Here is a 16,788-nt window from a genome sequence, read left to right on the forward strand (position 1 = left end):
ATACAGGCAGCAGGGCCGACCTTGACCTGGGGTTAAGGGACTCCGGGAAATCCCCTTGAAAATCCACAGTGACTGAAGGCACCCTCCAGCACCTCTGCCTTTGGGGTGAGACCCCTCCCACAGTCAGAGGCAGGAAGTTCACCCGGGGATGGGGCATGGCGAAGACCAGTGACGCCTCCCGAGCATGGAAGTCAAACTTCGCGGGTGCAGGGACACTGCTGCAGACAGGAAAAGGAGGACCCCGGCGGCGGTGGGGGACGTCGATTGAACACCTCCTCTTTCCCAGGCACAATACATATGTCAGGGAAACTCCCGGCAACTCTGAGAGGAAGGCATTGTTTTCTCTGTGTCACAATAGAGAACAAAGGCTCCCAGAAGGCACACAGCTGCTCGGGGCTCATGCTGGGATTCAGAAACAAGGTTGCCAGAATGCAGAGGCTAGAGCCTTCTCCCCACCACGCACAGCAGAAGCTGGAAGACACTTAGGGCAAACCACCAGCTTCGCCTTCTGCCCATAGGGTCAGCCCTCCTGGTGCACCTAAACCACACCGCATCCCTGCGGCCCTCTCAGCCCTGGTGCTGCTCTTAACATCATCCCAAAACCTGCCTTTGGGGCCCTCTTGTCTTAGAACCAAATGGGCCCTACTCCAGAATTCTCTGTCCTCCTGCCCACACTCCTGTTCCCCTCACACTGTCCTCAGCAACCTTTGAGAGAAGCCCTCACACCTCTAGAATTTCAGCAAAGTGCAAACTCCAAGTACGGCCCCCCCAACCCCTGCCACTTTTACAAACACACCCCTGCCCCCGGCAGACACCTGGACCAGGCCCGCTCCCTTTCTCCTCCTCCTAGAAGGAGAGCAGTGTCTCCTCCCATCTGCGCCTCGAGTGCACTCAGTCAGTTGTTTGTGTCTGAGGCGAAGGCGGTAAAGAATGAGGCGCACAGGCTGCTCCTGCATTTTCTGCCCCATTACCCTTTGTTACTTCATCTAGCAAGCGCCTCCCTGACATCACGATAGTGCCTCCACCAAGGAATTGCTGCTTTCTTGGGGCTGGCTGTGGCGGTTGTTTTGTGGAGCTAACTGCAGAATAGCAAATTGAAATTGCTGCGTGGATGCTAGCCACTAATTTGAAATTGCCCAAAGAAATACAGTTGTGAGGGACTGGCAGGCCCCACGGTAGGGGCGGCAGTTTTGGAGGTGGCCAGGTGATTGTGGGGTGGTTTGCTGGCATGATTGATGAGCGCACAGGTCTCGTGCATAATGGACAGCTCTGCATTGGAACAGGGGTGATCTGAGTGTAGGAGAACTACCAATTGAATGACACACCTAATTCTGTCCCCTCTTCATGGGACTGCACCTCACCATCAGCAAGGATGTCACTCTGGACATTTTGCCCAGGATCAATGTTTGTTATCCAAATAGGCTGATTCATTTCAAATGTCCCTGCCATTTCAGGACACAAAGGTAGCAGTATCATCTTCTGCCTCGGAAAGGGCAGGGATCACACTGCCATCACCATGGCAACTGGGTTGCTGAGGATGGGCACAGACCATGCAGGTGTGTCTCTAGCCCCATGGATTCTCAGTCTCCAGCCTCACCAGGACCCTGAGATCAGTCCTACTTCCATTGTTCTTTGGGCAGCTCACATGTGCACCCCACATGCCCAGTCACTCCCACCACCTGCTTTGTTCCTTAAAGGCGAGTCTCACCCCTTAACCCACCACCATCAGCTTGCTGCCCCTACCACTCTATAGAAATTGTTCTCACGAAGTTCTTAGGGCTGGGGACGGTGGCTCACACTTGTAATCCCAGCACTTTGGGAGACCGAGGCGGGCATATCACTTAAGGTCAGAAGTTCGAGACTAGCCTGGCCAACAAGGCAAAACCTTGTCTCTACCAAAAATACAAAAATGAGCCGAGCGTGGGTGGTGCGCACCTGTAATCCCAGCTACTCAGGAGGCACAAGAATCACTTGAACCCAGGAGGTGGTGATTGCAATGAGCAGAGATTGTGCAACTGCACACCAGCCTGGATGACACAGTGAGACTCTGTCTCAAAAATAAAAGAAATTGTTCTCACAAAGTTCTTTGACATGAGAAGTGCAAGACTTTTCTGAAAACTACAAAAACATTGTTGAAAAATATAAAGGAAGCGTAAATAAATGGAAAGACATTTGTATTCATTGGTTGAAAGACTTAATCTTGTTAAGATGGTAATAATTCCCAAATTGGCCTACATATTCAATGCAATTCCCATGAAATAGCTGGCTTATTTGCAGAAATTGGTAACTAATCCTAAAATTCATCCAGAAATTCAAGAGACCCAGCCAAAACATTCTTCAAAAGAAAAATAAAGTTGGGGGACTCACATGTTCCAATTTCATTTTCCAACTTACCACAGACCTACAACAATCAAGACAGTATGGTACTGGCCTAAGAAGAGACATAGATCAGTGGATCAGAATCAAGAATCCAGTAATAAAGCCTTATATTACAGTTCATTTTGACAAAGGTGCAAAGACAATTCAATGCAGAAAGAATAATCTTTTCAACAAGTGGTGCTGGGACTATTGGATTGCTACCTGCAAAAGAAAGAGTTGGACCCTTACCTCACACCATATACAAAAATCAACCCATAATGTATCAAAGACCTAAAAATAAGGGCTAAAACTAGAACAATCTTAAAAGAAAATATAGGCATAAATTTTGTGACCTTAGATTAGGCAGTGGTTCCTTAGATATGACACCAAAAGCATAGGCCACAAAATAAAAACTGCACCTCATCAAAATTTAAAACTTTTTTGCTGCAAAGAACATCCTCAAGAAAGTGAAAAGACAACCCACAGAACAGGAGAAAATGTTTGCAAACCATGTAATATTGAGGGTTTTCTATCTATTAATAGCACCTACAAAGAACCCTTACAACTCAATAATAAAGAAGATAAATAACCCAACTTTTAAAGTGAACCAACAATCTAAATACACATTTTTCCAAATAAGATACACAAATGACCAATAAACACATGAAAAGATACAGGAACATCATTAGCCATCAGCCAAATGGGAGCAAAAATGGCCTCAACTGTGCTTGGGAAGTCTCTGCAGAGGCTGTCACCATTGCCCCTGGTGTGCTCCTCCTTCCCAGGCTTCCTCTTCGCTGTCTGCACTGGGGGCGAGGTTCATTGGCAGCTAAGCTGTTGCCCATGGCAACATGGTCAGATCTGACTCCCACGGGCTGGAAGTCATCCTCCCTGGGGTGCTGAACAGCCAGCCTGTCCTCGTTCGTTCCTCTCCCTCATTAGTGCTGAGATTATACTAAAATAATTCAGGTTCAAACTATTTCCCAACTGCTTCAGAGAGATAAGTTTCACAATCTTATGTAACCAGGTATTTTTCAGACATGAGATGCAGGAGCTGGGCTCTTCATTGTTTCAGCAATCGGCAAAGGAAGTCTTGTGTCCAGCTTCCAAACAACTCAGGAAAATGGGAGCACCACAGCTCATTACAGGTCCCAGTGAGCTTCCTTCCATTTGTAAATCAGCCACCACTTCCCATTCCTAGGGTCAAGGTGCTTCCTTCCTTCCCACCCTCTAAATCTGGACACCAGAGGTTGAGGAAAGGAAACACTGACAATTAAAATCCACTGGGTCATACTGGGAAGCACATTCCAAGATCCATCCCAGGACAAACCTTAAGAAATTGTGTTTGTCAGAGCTTTGCAATCACTTTAACAAACGATGCTGCAATACATTCTAAGTAAATTTTCTTTCATTTTTTCATTCTTCCTTTCTGTATGTGGACCAATTTTTTTTTTTCTCTCTCTCTCTCCCAGAATGAACCTAAACGCCTGAAAAGACACCTTCCCCAAATCCTGAAACTCCTGAAACCAGATGACCGGATTCTGATTGTGGGGACCACACGGCGTCCCTTCGATGCTGAACTCCAATCTTTCTGCAAAGTTTACCAGAAAATTATTTTGGTGCCTAGACCAGACTATGCTTCCAGATACGGCAAGTATCCCCCAGCGCCTTCCCATGCATGGTAGCTGAGGCTGGGCTGTCCACTGTGTGCTTGCCAGGAGGGTGGCCCTTGGACCCAGTGAGCGCCAGATGAGGGGAGCCTGCACCCGGTGGGGTGTGCGCACCTGCACCCAACCCAGAGCACATGCTGCAGATGTAAACCACTAGGCCACATTCTGTTCTGAGCGTATTTCTCTCTACCCAAGACAAAAGGAAACTGGACGAGGATTATGATTTCTGGCCCTGACAGTGACAGAAGCCTTGTGGGTGCTGATTCTTCTTGGGACAGGTAGATAGGATCACTCACCTTGCACCCATGGTGATGGTGTTTTCCTCATAAAGCGTAGTTTCTTTTCACCGGGTTGGGTTTTTTTTTTTTTTTTTTCCTTCCAGTCTCAAAGTCCAGTTGCATGATGATTTACTTAAAATGAACATTAAAATACAGGGAGAGCTTACTTTTTCAATTCTTTCTCCTTAAATAGATTCAAAATCCACTACTTTTGAAACATGTTTTTTAATGGGAATGACACAAAAAAAGGGCCCCTGGGAGGCAAAGCAGTGGAGCGGGGAGGAGCCTGGGTCGGGGTTCTCAAGATGCCTGGCTCAGAATCCTAGCTCTGACCCTGCATAGCTGGGTGACCCTGACAAGTCGGTCACCTTCTGAGCCTCCATCTTCTCATCTGTGAAGCAGGAGAATAGTTCATGCCACAGGGCTGCTGTGACACTCACGAGGTGTTAGCAGAGCACCTGGCCCCATATGGCCCCCAGGGAGAAAGGGTGTTGGCAGCAGTGGTGGTGGAGGTAGAGGAAGAGAAGAGGGTGGCATGGGCTGGGCAGGAGGAGGGAATGGCAAACGGCAAGGGAAGCTGAGGAGAGTACTGGCGGCCGTTCTGTTATCTAGTGCTGTGTGAAAACCTCCCTGAAGGCTCAGACAGCACATTATTCCACCGTGTGCTTCCAAGGGTTGTCTGGGCAGAGCTGGGGCATTCTCCTTAATGTACCCCATGATGTGAGAGTCACATGAAAGTTGAGGCTCCTTCATCTGGAGACTGGACAGTGTGGATACCCAGGATCGCTCTTGCATGTGACTGGAGTTGCTGCTACCATCATGGGCACTGAGTGGGGCCTATGTCGACCGGACAGGCTGCACCTGGCCCAGTGCAGCTTCTCACACCCGCAGCTGGGTCCCACGAGGGGTTATCTCATGAGCACATGTTTCAAGAAGTTGGGGCAGTAGCTGAAAGGATTCTTGTGACCCAGCCTCACAAGCCACAGAGTGACCATCTCCACCCTCTGCTGGTCAAGAGGAAGGCACAGGGCCAGCCTAGATTCCAGGGCGACCGAGGACACACGGGTGTGAATGCACAGGGGTGGCTCGTGGCAGGGCCACCAAAACACTGCACTGGTGGGGGAGCGGTGAGGACTTGGAGGTGAGATGGCCATGGCACTATCGGTGTTAGAGATGGTGGAGGGGGTTGGCTGGAGGTGATAGCATGTGCTAATGGAGACAGAAGTGCTTGCTGGCAGTAGGGGTGGGATGACGCTGAGGAGGCAGAGATGGGGTGGCTGTCTTGGTGGCGCTGTGGGTGGCTCTGGGGAGGGTGTTGGGAATGGTGGCAAAGGTCACATTTGACACTGGAGATGAGGACGGTCAGTGGCAGGAGCAGTAGAGGTGCTGGTGGCAGTGGTGGTGGCCGTGGTGGCAGTGGCAATGGTGGTCAGCATGAATGATAGTAATACAGTGATTAGGTCAGACTTGGTTTCTGTTCTTCCTTCTCCAATCACATGAGCACTGCAAAGCAGAGGGCACGTATGGTCCTCTCTGACTGTTCATAAGTTGCTGCTCAATTTTCTTTGCTAAAAGAACAACCCCCTACTCCCCGCGTGCTATAAACAGCTAGCTTCTTAGCCACTGTTTGCAACATGTGCTTATTTCCATCTTGATAAATTGTGATCCTGGCTTTTTTTTTTTTTTTTTTTTTTTTGAGACGGAGTCTTGCTCTGTCGCCCAGGCTGGAGTGCAGTGGCGCCATCTCGGCTCACTACAAGCTCTGCCTCCTGGGTTCACGCCATTCTCCTGCCTCAGCCTCCCAATTAGCTGGGACTACAGGTGCCTGCCACCATGCCCAGCTAATTTTTTTTGTATTCTTAGTAGAGACGGGGTTTCATTGGGTTAGCCAGGATGGCCTTGATCGGTTGACCTCGTGATCTGCCCGCCTCGGCCTCCCCAAGTGCTGGGATTACAGGCGTGAGCCACCGCGCCCGGCCGATAAATTGTAATCCTGGCTTTCTAAATCAATGTTATACACAAAATACAGGAAGACTTTAGGCCCAGCTATTTCTGCATCCATCTAGTGCCTTCTTCATCTTTTAGGGCCTCAAAACACCCCCGCCACAAACCTTTTGCACCCAGCCAGCATCAAAAGAAGCAAGGGAAGACAGGGTGGAGAAGTCACAGGAGATCTTAAGGACTAGACCCAGAACAGGCCAACGTTTCCTCCAGCCAGATCACATTGGCCAGAATGAAAAATATGGATGAAGGGGGTAGGGCTGTCCAGCCAAGAAAGAAGACAGCGCGTGACGGGCGGGCACCACAGGCTCACCGCAGCCCACACAGCCGATGCCGTGGGTTCCACGCCCCTGGCCTTAGCAGGGCTACCCCTCTCTCCTCTCATGCACTCTTCTTTTTTTCTTCCTTTTTTGTATTGTGTCTATATTTTAAGCTATGTTAACGGAATAAGGTAGGGTATTATTAATTCAAAGGGGCTGGAGCATTATTCTGGACTCTGGACAGAATGGTTTTTATTGTTTGACAAAACTATAGGCCCTTTAAAAATGAAGCTACTGATGGATGGCTGGCAATTTTGTTCTTTTGATAAAACACCACGCATCCCTTAAGATTCCAATCACACTACAGATGCCTACCTGAATCTCCTCACAGCATCGTGATGGGAGAGGAAGGAGAGAAAGCATCCCTCCACCTGTGGGCAGATGATAGAGCTGCACCAGACACTTCTCTCAGGCCCTGGGTTCTGTCCACTGAAGCACATGCTCCTCAATATTTCTATCTTGGGGAGTGATGTGTTCAGGCCACCATTCTGGCTGACATCATTGCCCCTCGTCCAGCATTTCCTCCAGTGACCTTGAAGTTTTCATAGCCACAGTGGCTGGGACATCTGTCATAGAGAAAGACTGTTCTTGTCTTTGCAGTGATCAAAAGTGGTATCTTCCAGTCCGTAAAGCAAGGGCTGCCGATCCATAGCATGGACGGCGGCTTGGCCATCTCTCCACCCGCAATGGAGCTCGAAGGTGTGCCACAGTCCCCACGGCCCCACTCCTCAAATTCCTCCAGGCCACGTGGGGACAGACAGTGCTGAGAAGTGAAGGCTGGATCTGTGGAGGAAACGCAGCCCTCAGGTTCACCAAACATCATTCAATCTCTCCTTTTTTCCCCCAAACCAAGCTGTCTCTGCAAAGAAAATCCACCCCCCAGGCTGATGGATGCCCTGTCTGGTCCCCAGAAATCCCTTCAGGCTTCCTTTTCTCCACATTCCCAGTGCCCTCCTCCTCTTGCCTCTCTCCCTGGGGTCGATTTCGCTAATAACCCAATTCATCACAGGCCCACCCGGACCCAGTGTCTGGTCGGATGGGTCCAGGATCTGTCTTTAGCCATTTCTGCAATCCCAGGCTTCAGAGGGTCAGAAGCTCACCCACATCACGTTATTCACCTCTCAGGCATTTGGAAAACCCCAAATAAAAATGAATGTTCAGAGACTGCATCATCTCGAGCACCAGCCAAGACAGAATCCACTGGGAATGTTGACAGCAGATGAAGGGGAGCCAAAGGCCAGATTCTTTCATCCAAAGAAGGGAAAGAGAATGTAGATTGGTCTGAAGATGTGAGGAGCCTTTTGCATCCAAGAGACCAAAGTAAAATTCAGCACTCGGCCTGGAGAGCCCCTCTGCTGCCCTCAACACTCTGAGGCCCCTAGCCTCGGTCCTCACCAACACAGCCTTCACCACACCCCAGGACTACAGTGCATCTGTGCTCCCCACTGTACTCCTAGACCTGAGACCCCACAGCCTCTGGGGCTCCCATGCTCACTGCCAGCTCCAGTCTCCACCCAGCCCACCATGCTGTGCCTCCCGCCACACCTGACACCACCGTGGGCCCCAGAGCAGCTATTTAAGGGCCAAGAACCCATGAATGGGTGGTTGTGTAAAAGCAATAGAAACGATTCTTTGAAAGACCAACAGCTCAAGTTCATCAGCTGCAGGAAGGGAAGCCAAGCCTGGTTTTGCATCCCCTTCTCTGGGTCTTCAGATGAGCGGGCAGGTGGGCAGGTCCCACCACAGCTGGGACTGCCTCACAGAGCTCTCTTGCTGCAACTCCAGTAAAAACGGTCATCTATGGAGAGTAACCAAGGAGTCATGTATTGAGAGGAATCTTGACCGAAACTCTCCGTGAATACCAAGTATCCTACACTTTAAATGGGCAGCAGCAGGTTTATATGTCCCTCTGGCCCTTGTTGGTCTCCCTGCAGGTCTCCAAAACCTCGATGCCTAGTCGTCCACAGCTCGGAGGAACTGACAGGCCCCACGGTACACTTCACCCTTTCCCAGTACAGTAACTGTACTCCGTTACTAATGCATCTCTACTCATCAAGTGATCACTCCTGCAAAAAGGTTGGACGATTTGGGCAGAAAACTTCCAAGATTGTGACTGTTGTGGCCTCACAGAGAAGCCAGGAAGAGAGTTAGTTATTGGTTGCCAGGGAGCACATGGCCCTCACCCCTTCCCAGTGATGGTTCCCTTTGGCACCACAGGTAGGACTTTTGCTCATGCTAGCCCAGAACTGAGTCCACAAGCGTGCAACCCAGCCTGGGATATTGACTTCAGCTTTTGGGGCCTTACCTGTGACTCTCCCATAAATTATGTTCCCTTCTCAGCTTCCAGAGTCACCACTCAGACCCACTGGTACTTTGTTTAGATGTTATAAATGTGACCAGCAGACACGTCGGATCTCAAGTGAAGATGTGGGCTAGGTGGTGTTGTTGATCATTTTTACCATGGGTTATGTTTTCTTATCTCTAACTCTGCAACAGTTATATTTGGATAAGGATACTCTTCACCTGCTGCCATCTATCCCTACACAAACAGGCTTTGAAACACTCTGTAGCTTATTTTGTGTTGTCTTTTGTACTTGATGTTTTAATGAGGGTTAGGAAACTTCAGTGCAAGATGGAATGAAGAACAATCATTGTTATTGTAATAACAACAGTAACGTAGCTACAGAAAGTCAAGTCCCCACCAAATGCCGGGCTGCTGCACTTCCGAGTGCTTTATAAACACTGTTGGGCTTGTTTTTCACAGCAGCACTAAGAAGTCAATCCTTCTACGCCTGTTTTACAGATAAGACTAGTTTGAGGCTCAAGCTCAAAGAAACCCACCACAGAAGGAGCAGAGTAGAGTGGGGATCTGATGATCCTTTAGGCCAGTTTGGGGTCCCTGTGGCCCTCCTTGGTTTCACTGCAGGTCTCCAAACCCTGAATGCCTGAGCATCCGCAGCTCAGAGAAACTGGCAGGCCCTGAGGTACAGTTCACCCTTTCCCAGCAGCTCAGCTCACCCACAGGGCCAAAGACCCCCAAAAGAGGACAGTGGGGGTGAACTGCTGGAGTAGCTCACAGCCCAAAAGCCAGATTCTCCAGCATGGTTCATAGTTACATTATAATCCATTGTATTCCTTTACAGTACGTAGATCTTTTCCTTTTATCAGCCATTTTTGGATCAACATATTTGTATGATATAGTCATTTAACAGACTCAGAATTAACCCATTACCAGGCCTGACAATGCTCAGATCAGGTAGTCATTGACATTTTTTTTAAATGGTTTCAAGCGTTCCTCAAGTAAACTCAAAATGGTTTAGAGATATTAGACCAGATTATCCCAGTGCTGAGACTGACAGATGCTCTTGTCAACACCCTTCACCCTTCTCCACTGTCTGGATGTAATTAAATAAGTTACAGCAAGTCTCTTTTACTTCCCTTGTGTTCCCTTTACAGAATAGACGTAATTCTCCAAATACAGAATGATTTTAAGGATTGTACAGGAGTTCATTCCATCTCTAAAGTTAAGCATCCAGAATTATTTCATAGTTCATTTTCACAGCACCCCTGTGTTCAGATTGAAATATCTCATTTACTCCAGGTCCCACAAACCAGAGAACACCCAGGCACTCATCTGAAGGACTCTAGTCAACCAGTGTGTGTTTACAGTTGCTGAGGCGGAAAGAATAAGGGTCAAATTGCTCTATTTAATACAATGTGTAATACAGTGTCTTCAACTGAAAGGGAACTGACCCTGGCAGTAGCTGATGAAAATTGGAATCTGCATTCTGATTCCAGATGTAAAAATAATGTGAGATATTAACTTTATATCTAAAAAAAAAAAGTTAAACTCCTTATCCAAATTACTTGGGAAATACAATATTCTGATGAGAAGAGATGCCATTATACACCCTATGAAAATTTCAAATGTTGAAACATTAAAACTATACTGATGGTGGTTTTATGTTTTTCCTTGTTAATTTGCAGGGCACTTGTAGATCTGTAGACCTCAGGGTCATTGATATGTATGGCTTATGGTTGAAAATTCTCTAGAGGAAAGCATTTAGTAACTTGGCTTTGGTTCATTTGAGTTACAAATAAGTTAGAGTAGACTTCTGTGTATTCCTTTCTTGATGAGATGCAACTTTCAACCGAGAGGGAAACTGGCACTGATTTCTCAGTGGTAACCCTTGTTCTCTGTATCTTTTCTGGATACAACAGTTCTGTGGAAACAAATCATTGAACGCAATGGAGGAGTCCTCACCAGTGCCTTGAATGTCAGCTGCCTGGCGAAGGTCACTGACGGCTTCACCCAGGGACATATAGTCAAAGTGGTTAAAGCTGTGCTCACAGATCAGAGAATCCGGCGGCAAATTCATAAACCTCTCACTGCAGTTGAGTTTATTACCACAATAACCAGCATGAATCCGGTGTACAAAGAGGAAGAAGAGAGCTTTAAGGTAAATGGAACACCCTGATGACCAAATCTTAGCAGCAAACACTCCTCACACTGCCTCCTCCCTCTGGAGTTCCTGGGCGTCATGAATTGGAACTCTGCCATATACAATGACATTTGGAAACCTGAAATTCTGGATGACGAAATCTTTGGGGTTTTGGCAGTAAAGCATGTGTCTTCCAAATTTCAGGAAAATCATGGTGTGTGGCCTTATATATTAACAGCCAAATTGCAGAATTGAGTAGTAACTTCAAAACCATTGGATTCACATAGGCACAAATACTTATTTTGGTTTTTACTTCCTATTTGGTATTATGGAATAAGTTTTGCATAGAGAAATCATTCCCTAAATAGGATAGTTCAAGCCAATGCTGTTTGGGGCCCGTAATTGTCATGGAACACTTTGTTTTTCAGTTTCAGTTCGTTTGCAATAGGAAGCCACAAGATAACTCATCAAAATTTAGTTTCCCGACGTTTGAATACATTCTGACCTATTCACAGAAATTTCTGGATCTGAAGGAAACTTTGAGAATTATTTCTTCCAACACCCTCTCTTACAGGAGGAGTGCCCAGGCCAGTGGGCACTCCTCAAACTCTGCTTGCTCTCCTTTAAGCCAAAATAAATACAGTGGTGTTGTCTTTCTGAAGGAAGTTTTCCCTGGCCAACTCCAAAGGTAAGAGAAGATTATATGCATGCAGTTGAAGGCCACCACAGTATCGGCTGTGCAGTCACCAGAAGGGGCATTGAAATCCTCATCCGAGCCCATCTCTGGGAGCCTGCTTCACATCAGGAAAATCTCCCTCTGCGACACATCACTTCTCCAGCAAATCTGAAACTATGATTCCTTCCTGGTTTGCCCCTAATTCTTCAGTGAAGCATTAGAAAGGTGAAAAATAGTCATAATAGTGATTTCAGTAATAATGGTCTAGCACAGGAGTTGGCAATCTTTTTCCATAAAGGTCCAGATAGTAAGTATTTTAGGCTTTGACAGCCATGCAGTCTCTATCACAGGTATTCAGTTGTGCATCAGATACAAAAGCATCCATACACAATACAGAAATGAATACGTATGACTGGGTTCCAATAAAACTTTATTTGCAAAAACAGACAACAGGCCAGATTTGGTCCATCAGCCATATTTTGCTGACCCCTGCTCTAGCAAGGCTGAAAAAAAAATTTTAACTCTAGCTGAGTGTTTACCAAGCATTTGAATTATTAACCTATTCTCGTTAACTGTTTAAACCTGTTCATAATTGCTGATATTATCCTCTTCAAATTATACATCATATTCTTTTCTGAAATTCCCAGTTTTTTTCTCCTTTCTAAAATATTAATTTTCCTCCTTATTTTGAGAAGTTAGATGATAGGGTGTGGAAGCCTATCCTTTCTCATGGCTGACCCTTTAACTTTCCAAAGTAATCTCTAGAAGTTTTTCTATCTATAGGTGCTTGAGGTCGATCATACTATTCAAGAAAAGGAATTACTACCCTTTTATGACCTGGGATGAGAATGCATATGCTTCACACATCCATTCTTGGTGTATTTGTTTGCTCTATTCATTTTCAAAAGAAACTGCATCATTTTCCCGCCATTCCCCTTTCCACCCAATCCCTTTGTGCTTCCATTACAGCACCAGTGCTTGGCCCTGTGCCTGGCCCCAAGTAGATGCTTAATCAATTTGTTTAGGGACACATTAATTAAACACATGGATAGATGGAATGACACCCTCACACTGTCCTGAATAATGTGATACCATTGCTCTGGTTCCTTCTAATGAGGCAAACCCTGAGCAATTTCCCCTCGTTGTGCTTCCGACGTTATCTCAGATGAAGACCTTGCAGATTCTCCGAGCACATTCTACCCTGCTCCACAGACGTGATGGAGAGAATATGTATGAAAACAATGATAGTAAGTCTAATAATGTTAGCTAACACTTACTGACTGCTTATTATATGCCAGCCACTGTACTGACTCATTTAGACTCATAACACCCTGTTTTGCACACGAGGAAACTGAGATATGGAGAGTCATGGTAGGCTGGATAATGGCCCCTCAAGGATGTCTGCATCCTCATCCCTGGAACCTGAAAATAAGTGAGGTTACACGGCAGAGGGAGAATAAGGCTGCAGATGGAGTAAGCCTGCTAGTCAGCTGACCTGAAGATAGATTATCCTGAATTATCCTGGTGAGTCCAGTGTAATCATGAAAAGCAGAAGAGGGAGTTGGAAGAGAGAACCAGAGAGAGCAGTCTGAGAAGGCATGTTGGTACTCCAGGCAGGCCAGCGTTGCTATCCAAAGGTGGAGCAGGGGCCACAAGCCAGAAAAGCAGGTGATTTCTGAGAGCTGTAAAAGGCAAGGGAAAGATTCTCACCTAGAACCTCCAGAAAGGGACACGGCACTGCAGACACCTCGATTGTCACCCAGTGAGGCCCGTTCTGGGTTTCTGACCTACAAACCTGTGAAATCATAAATGTGTGGTTTTAAGCCACCATGTTTCTGGAAATTCACTGCAGCAGCAATAAAATAAACAATACAAAAGGCAAGTAAAGTAACAACTAGAAAGTAGCAGAGCTGAAATTCATACCTGTCCCCAAAGCCAACTTCATTTACTATATTCTGTACTGGGTCTCGGTAAATTAGGAGTTCATCGCCCTGAGTACAATGGCCACCTCACCTTACGTTAAAAACAGAGCCAAGGCGAAAAGGAGGAGGAGGGAATCCCCCAGTGCCACTAACAGAGAGGAACATCTCAAAGACAGGAACAACTACATGAGCTAATGCATGGGTAGCCTAGGGGTGTAGGATCCCAACAGAAAGGCAAGGGGAGGCCCGTGAGAGACAGAACGCTGGAACTGCATGAAGCTGGGACACTTTATAGGTTGCCATGGGGAAGTATCAAGGGACTTGTGATCTTCTCCGGGATCTAGGTGGGGAATAAAAGTGGCCCACAAGAAATCAAAATCCAAGCTACGCCATGCACGTCAAATTTCCAAATCTGTACTGCCTCCATAGTCCCAGAGTCTCAAGTTGAAATATTAATATAATTTTTAAAAATGATATGATATCAGTAAAATCCCTGAAGTCACATCAAAAGCAAAATTAAAAACCACTCTGTATGGAAATTTAGCCAAGTCAGGGTACATAGGATTCCTACAGGAAATACCAGCCTTGCTGAAGATGAGTTCATAATAAAAAATTATGAGCCACAAGCAATAATCTACCCCAAGGAGAGTCAGCAAATGCAAATAACAGAATAGCACTACCAAGAATCTGAGATAAAAGGACATTCTGAAAGAGACTACAAAATAAGTATGTTTAAATTAAAGACCAGAAACATTAGGGAGGAAAAACAGGCAAATTTGAAAAAGAACCAAATAGAACTTTTGATAGTGAAAAAAATATATAGTCATTAAAATTAAAAACTCAGTGAATCGAGGCAGACAGATCACCTGAGGTCGGAAGTTCAAGACCAGCCTGACCAACATGGAGAAACTCCGTCTCTACTAAAAATACAAAATGAGCTGGGCGTGGTGGCACATGCCTGTAGTCCCAGCTACTGCCTGAGGCAGTAGAATCGCTTGGACCCAGGAGGCGGAGGTTGCAGAGAGCCGAGATCGTGCCATTGCACTCCAGCCTGGGCAACAAGAGCGAAACTCTGTCTCAAAAAAATATATAAATAAATAAGTAAATAACTCAGTGAATAAATGTCTGTGGATTTGATAAAACTAAAGAGAAAAAACAAAAGAACTGAAAAAGGGAGCAAAGAAAATTGCCTAGAATGCAGCATAGAGAAAAATAAAGGATAGAAATCAAAGAGAGTTTAAGAGTTGGCTGAACATGGTGGCTCATACCTGTAATCCCAGCACTTTGGGAGGCCAAGGCAGATCGCTTGAGGTCAGAAGTTCGATACCAACCTGGCCAACATGGCAAAACCCTGTCTCTACTAAAAATACAAAAATTAGCCAGGCGTGGTGGTACACGCGTGTAGTCCCAGGCTGAGGCAGGAGAATCCTTGAACCTGGGAGATGGAGGTTGCAGTGAGCCAAGATCGTGCCACTGCACTCCAGCCTGGGTGACAGAACAAGACTCTGTCTCAAAACAAAACAAAAGAACGGTTTGTGAAAGATAAAATAATACCTGCTTCTTTTATGACTGGATCTTTGATATCCCTGATATCACCAGGAAGCATTAAGGGAAGCATCCGTCAAAAACATCATTATAAGACCTGGTTCTGTATTTGAGTTTAGAGGATCTTATAGAAGCAACTATAGAACTACTATGGAGGAAAGAATAAGAAGAGAGACAGAGCCCAAAACAAAACTTCCCACTCTAAATGAATCTTGGCCAGGCACGGTGGCGCACGCCTGTAATCCCAGCACTTTGGGAGGCCAAGGCAGGTGGATCACTTGAGGTCATGAGTTTGAGACCAGCCTGAACAACATGACAAAACCCCATCTCTACTAAAAATACAAAAATTAGCCAGGTGCGGTGATGTGTGCTCGAGCAAGACTCCATAAAACACACACACACACACACACATACACACACAAACAAAACAAATCTTATATCAAAATTCCAAAACATTTTAGGAAATCTAGTGCTAAATACAATCTGACAAAATATTTAAATTAATTAATATGTTCAAAAAATAAATGAGAGCATGACTTCCATTAGAAATGTACAGAACATTTTGGGGAAAAAATGAAACGAGAAGAGATAATTATGAAAAAATGTTACAGAAAGAAAGCTTAGAGAGTCAGAAACTGAGGTCCGAATTGCAGAGAAAAAGAAAGCTTAGAAATTAAAAATATAGTAATCAGTATAAAGTGGCAAAGGAAATGAAAGAGGTGTGAACTCTAAACTAAACATGGTCAAAGAGCAATCTGTGGACTGGAAGATGGTCCTGGGGAGCACCCCCCGGTAGTCAACACAGGAAAACAAGAAGGTAAAATCCATAAAAGTATAAAAATCCATCAAAGATGGGTTGAAGACGCTGACCTTCATTAATGGAAGTTCTAGAAGAAAAGAATACAATAAGTGTCAGAGGAGCAATTGTTTAAAGACATTATTACTGAGAATTTTCCTGAATTAAAGATGGATTGAAAATAAACTCCAAGTGAAATAATTTATTAACTAATAAACTCCTAGTAACCAGCGGAACAAATCAAATAAATCTATACCTAGATATATTGTTGGGAACTTAAGAACAAGATTAAAAGCCAGTCTTACAAGCTACCAGATTACCTACCAAGAAACAATTGAGAAATCAGACATCTCTTTAACAACCATAGGTGCCAGAAGATAGCAAAATAATATCTACAAAGTACTAAGGAAAAAAAACTGTCTGCCTAATATTTGTATCCAGATAAACTGGCATACAAGAGACAGGAGAAAAGAGACATTTTAGGATATATGAAGCTGGGCACCATGGCTCACGCTTGTAATCCCTACACTTGGGGAGGCCGAGGTGGGCAGATCACTTGATGTCAGCAGTTCGAGACCAGCCTGGCCAACATGGTGAAACCCTGTCTCTACTGAAAATACAAAATTAGCCAGGTGTGTTGGCGCACGCCTGTAATCCCAGCTACTCAGGAGGCTGAGGCAGGGGAATCACTTGAATCAGGGAGGCAGAGGTTGCAGTGAGCTGAGATCGCGCCCTTGCACCCTAGCCTCGGCGACAGAGCGAGACTCAGTCTCAGAAAAA

The 16,788-nt window shown here is 45.8% G+C and overlaps 1 protein-coding gene across 1 annotated transcript in view; it reads left to right on the forward strand.

Annotated features, from left to right (window-relative positions):
* Positions 1–16,788, forward strand: part of DRC11 (dynein regulatory complex subunit 11) — a 172,333-nt gene that overhangs the window by 153,759 nt on the left and 1,786 nt on the right. The window contains 2 exon segments of the mRNA XM_017890381.1: positions 3,831–4,008; positions 10,849–11,087. Of these exon segments, the coding sequence (XP_017745870.1) occupies positions 3,831–4,008; positions 10,849–11,087 (417 nt within the window).

The sequence above is a fragment of the Rhinopithecus bieti genome, unplaced genomic scaffold, assembly GCF_001698545.2.
Source record: "Rhinopithecus bieti isolate Rb0 unplaced genomic scaffold, ASM169854v2 scaffold_19482, whole genome shotgun sequence".
NCBI classification, from domain to species: Eukaryota; Metazoa; Chordata; class Mammalia; order Primates; family Cercopithecidae; genus Rhinopithecus; species Rhinopithecus bieti.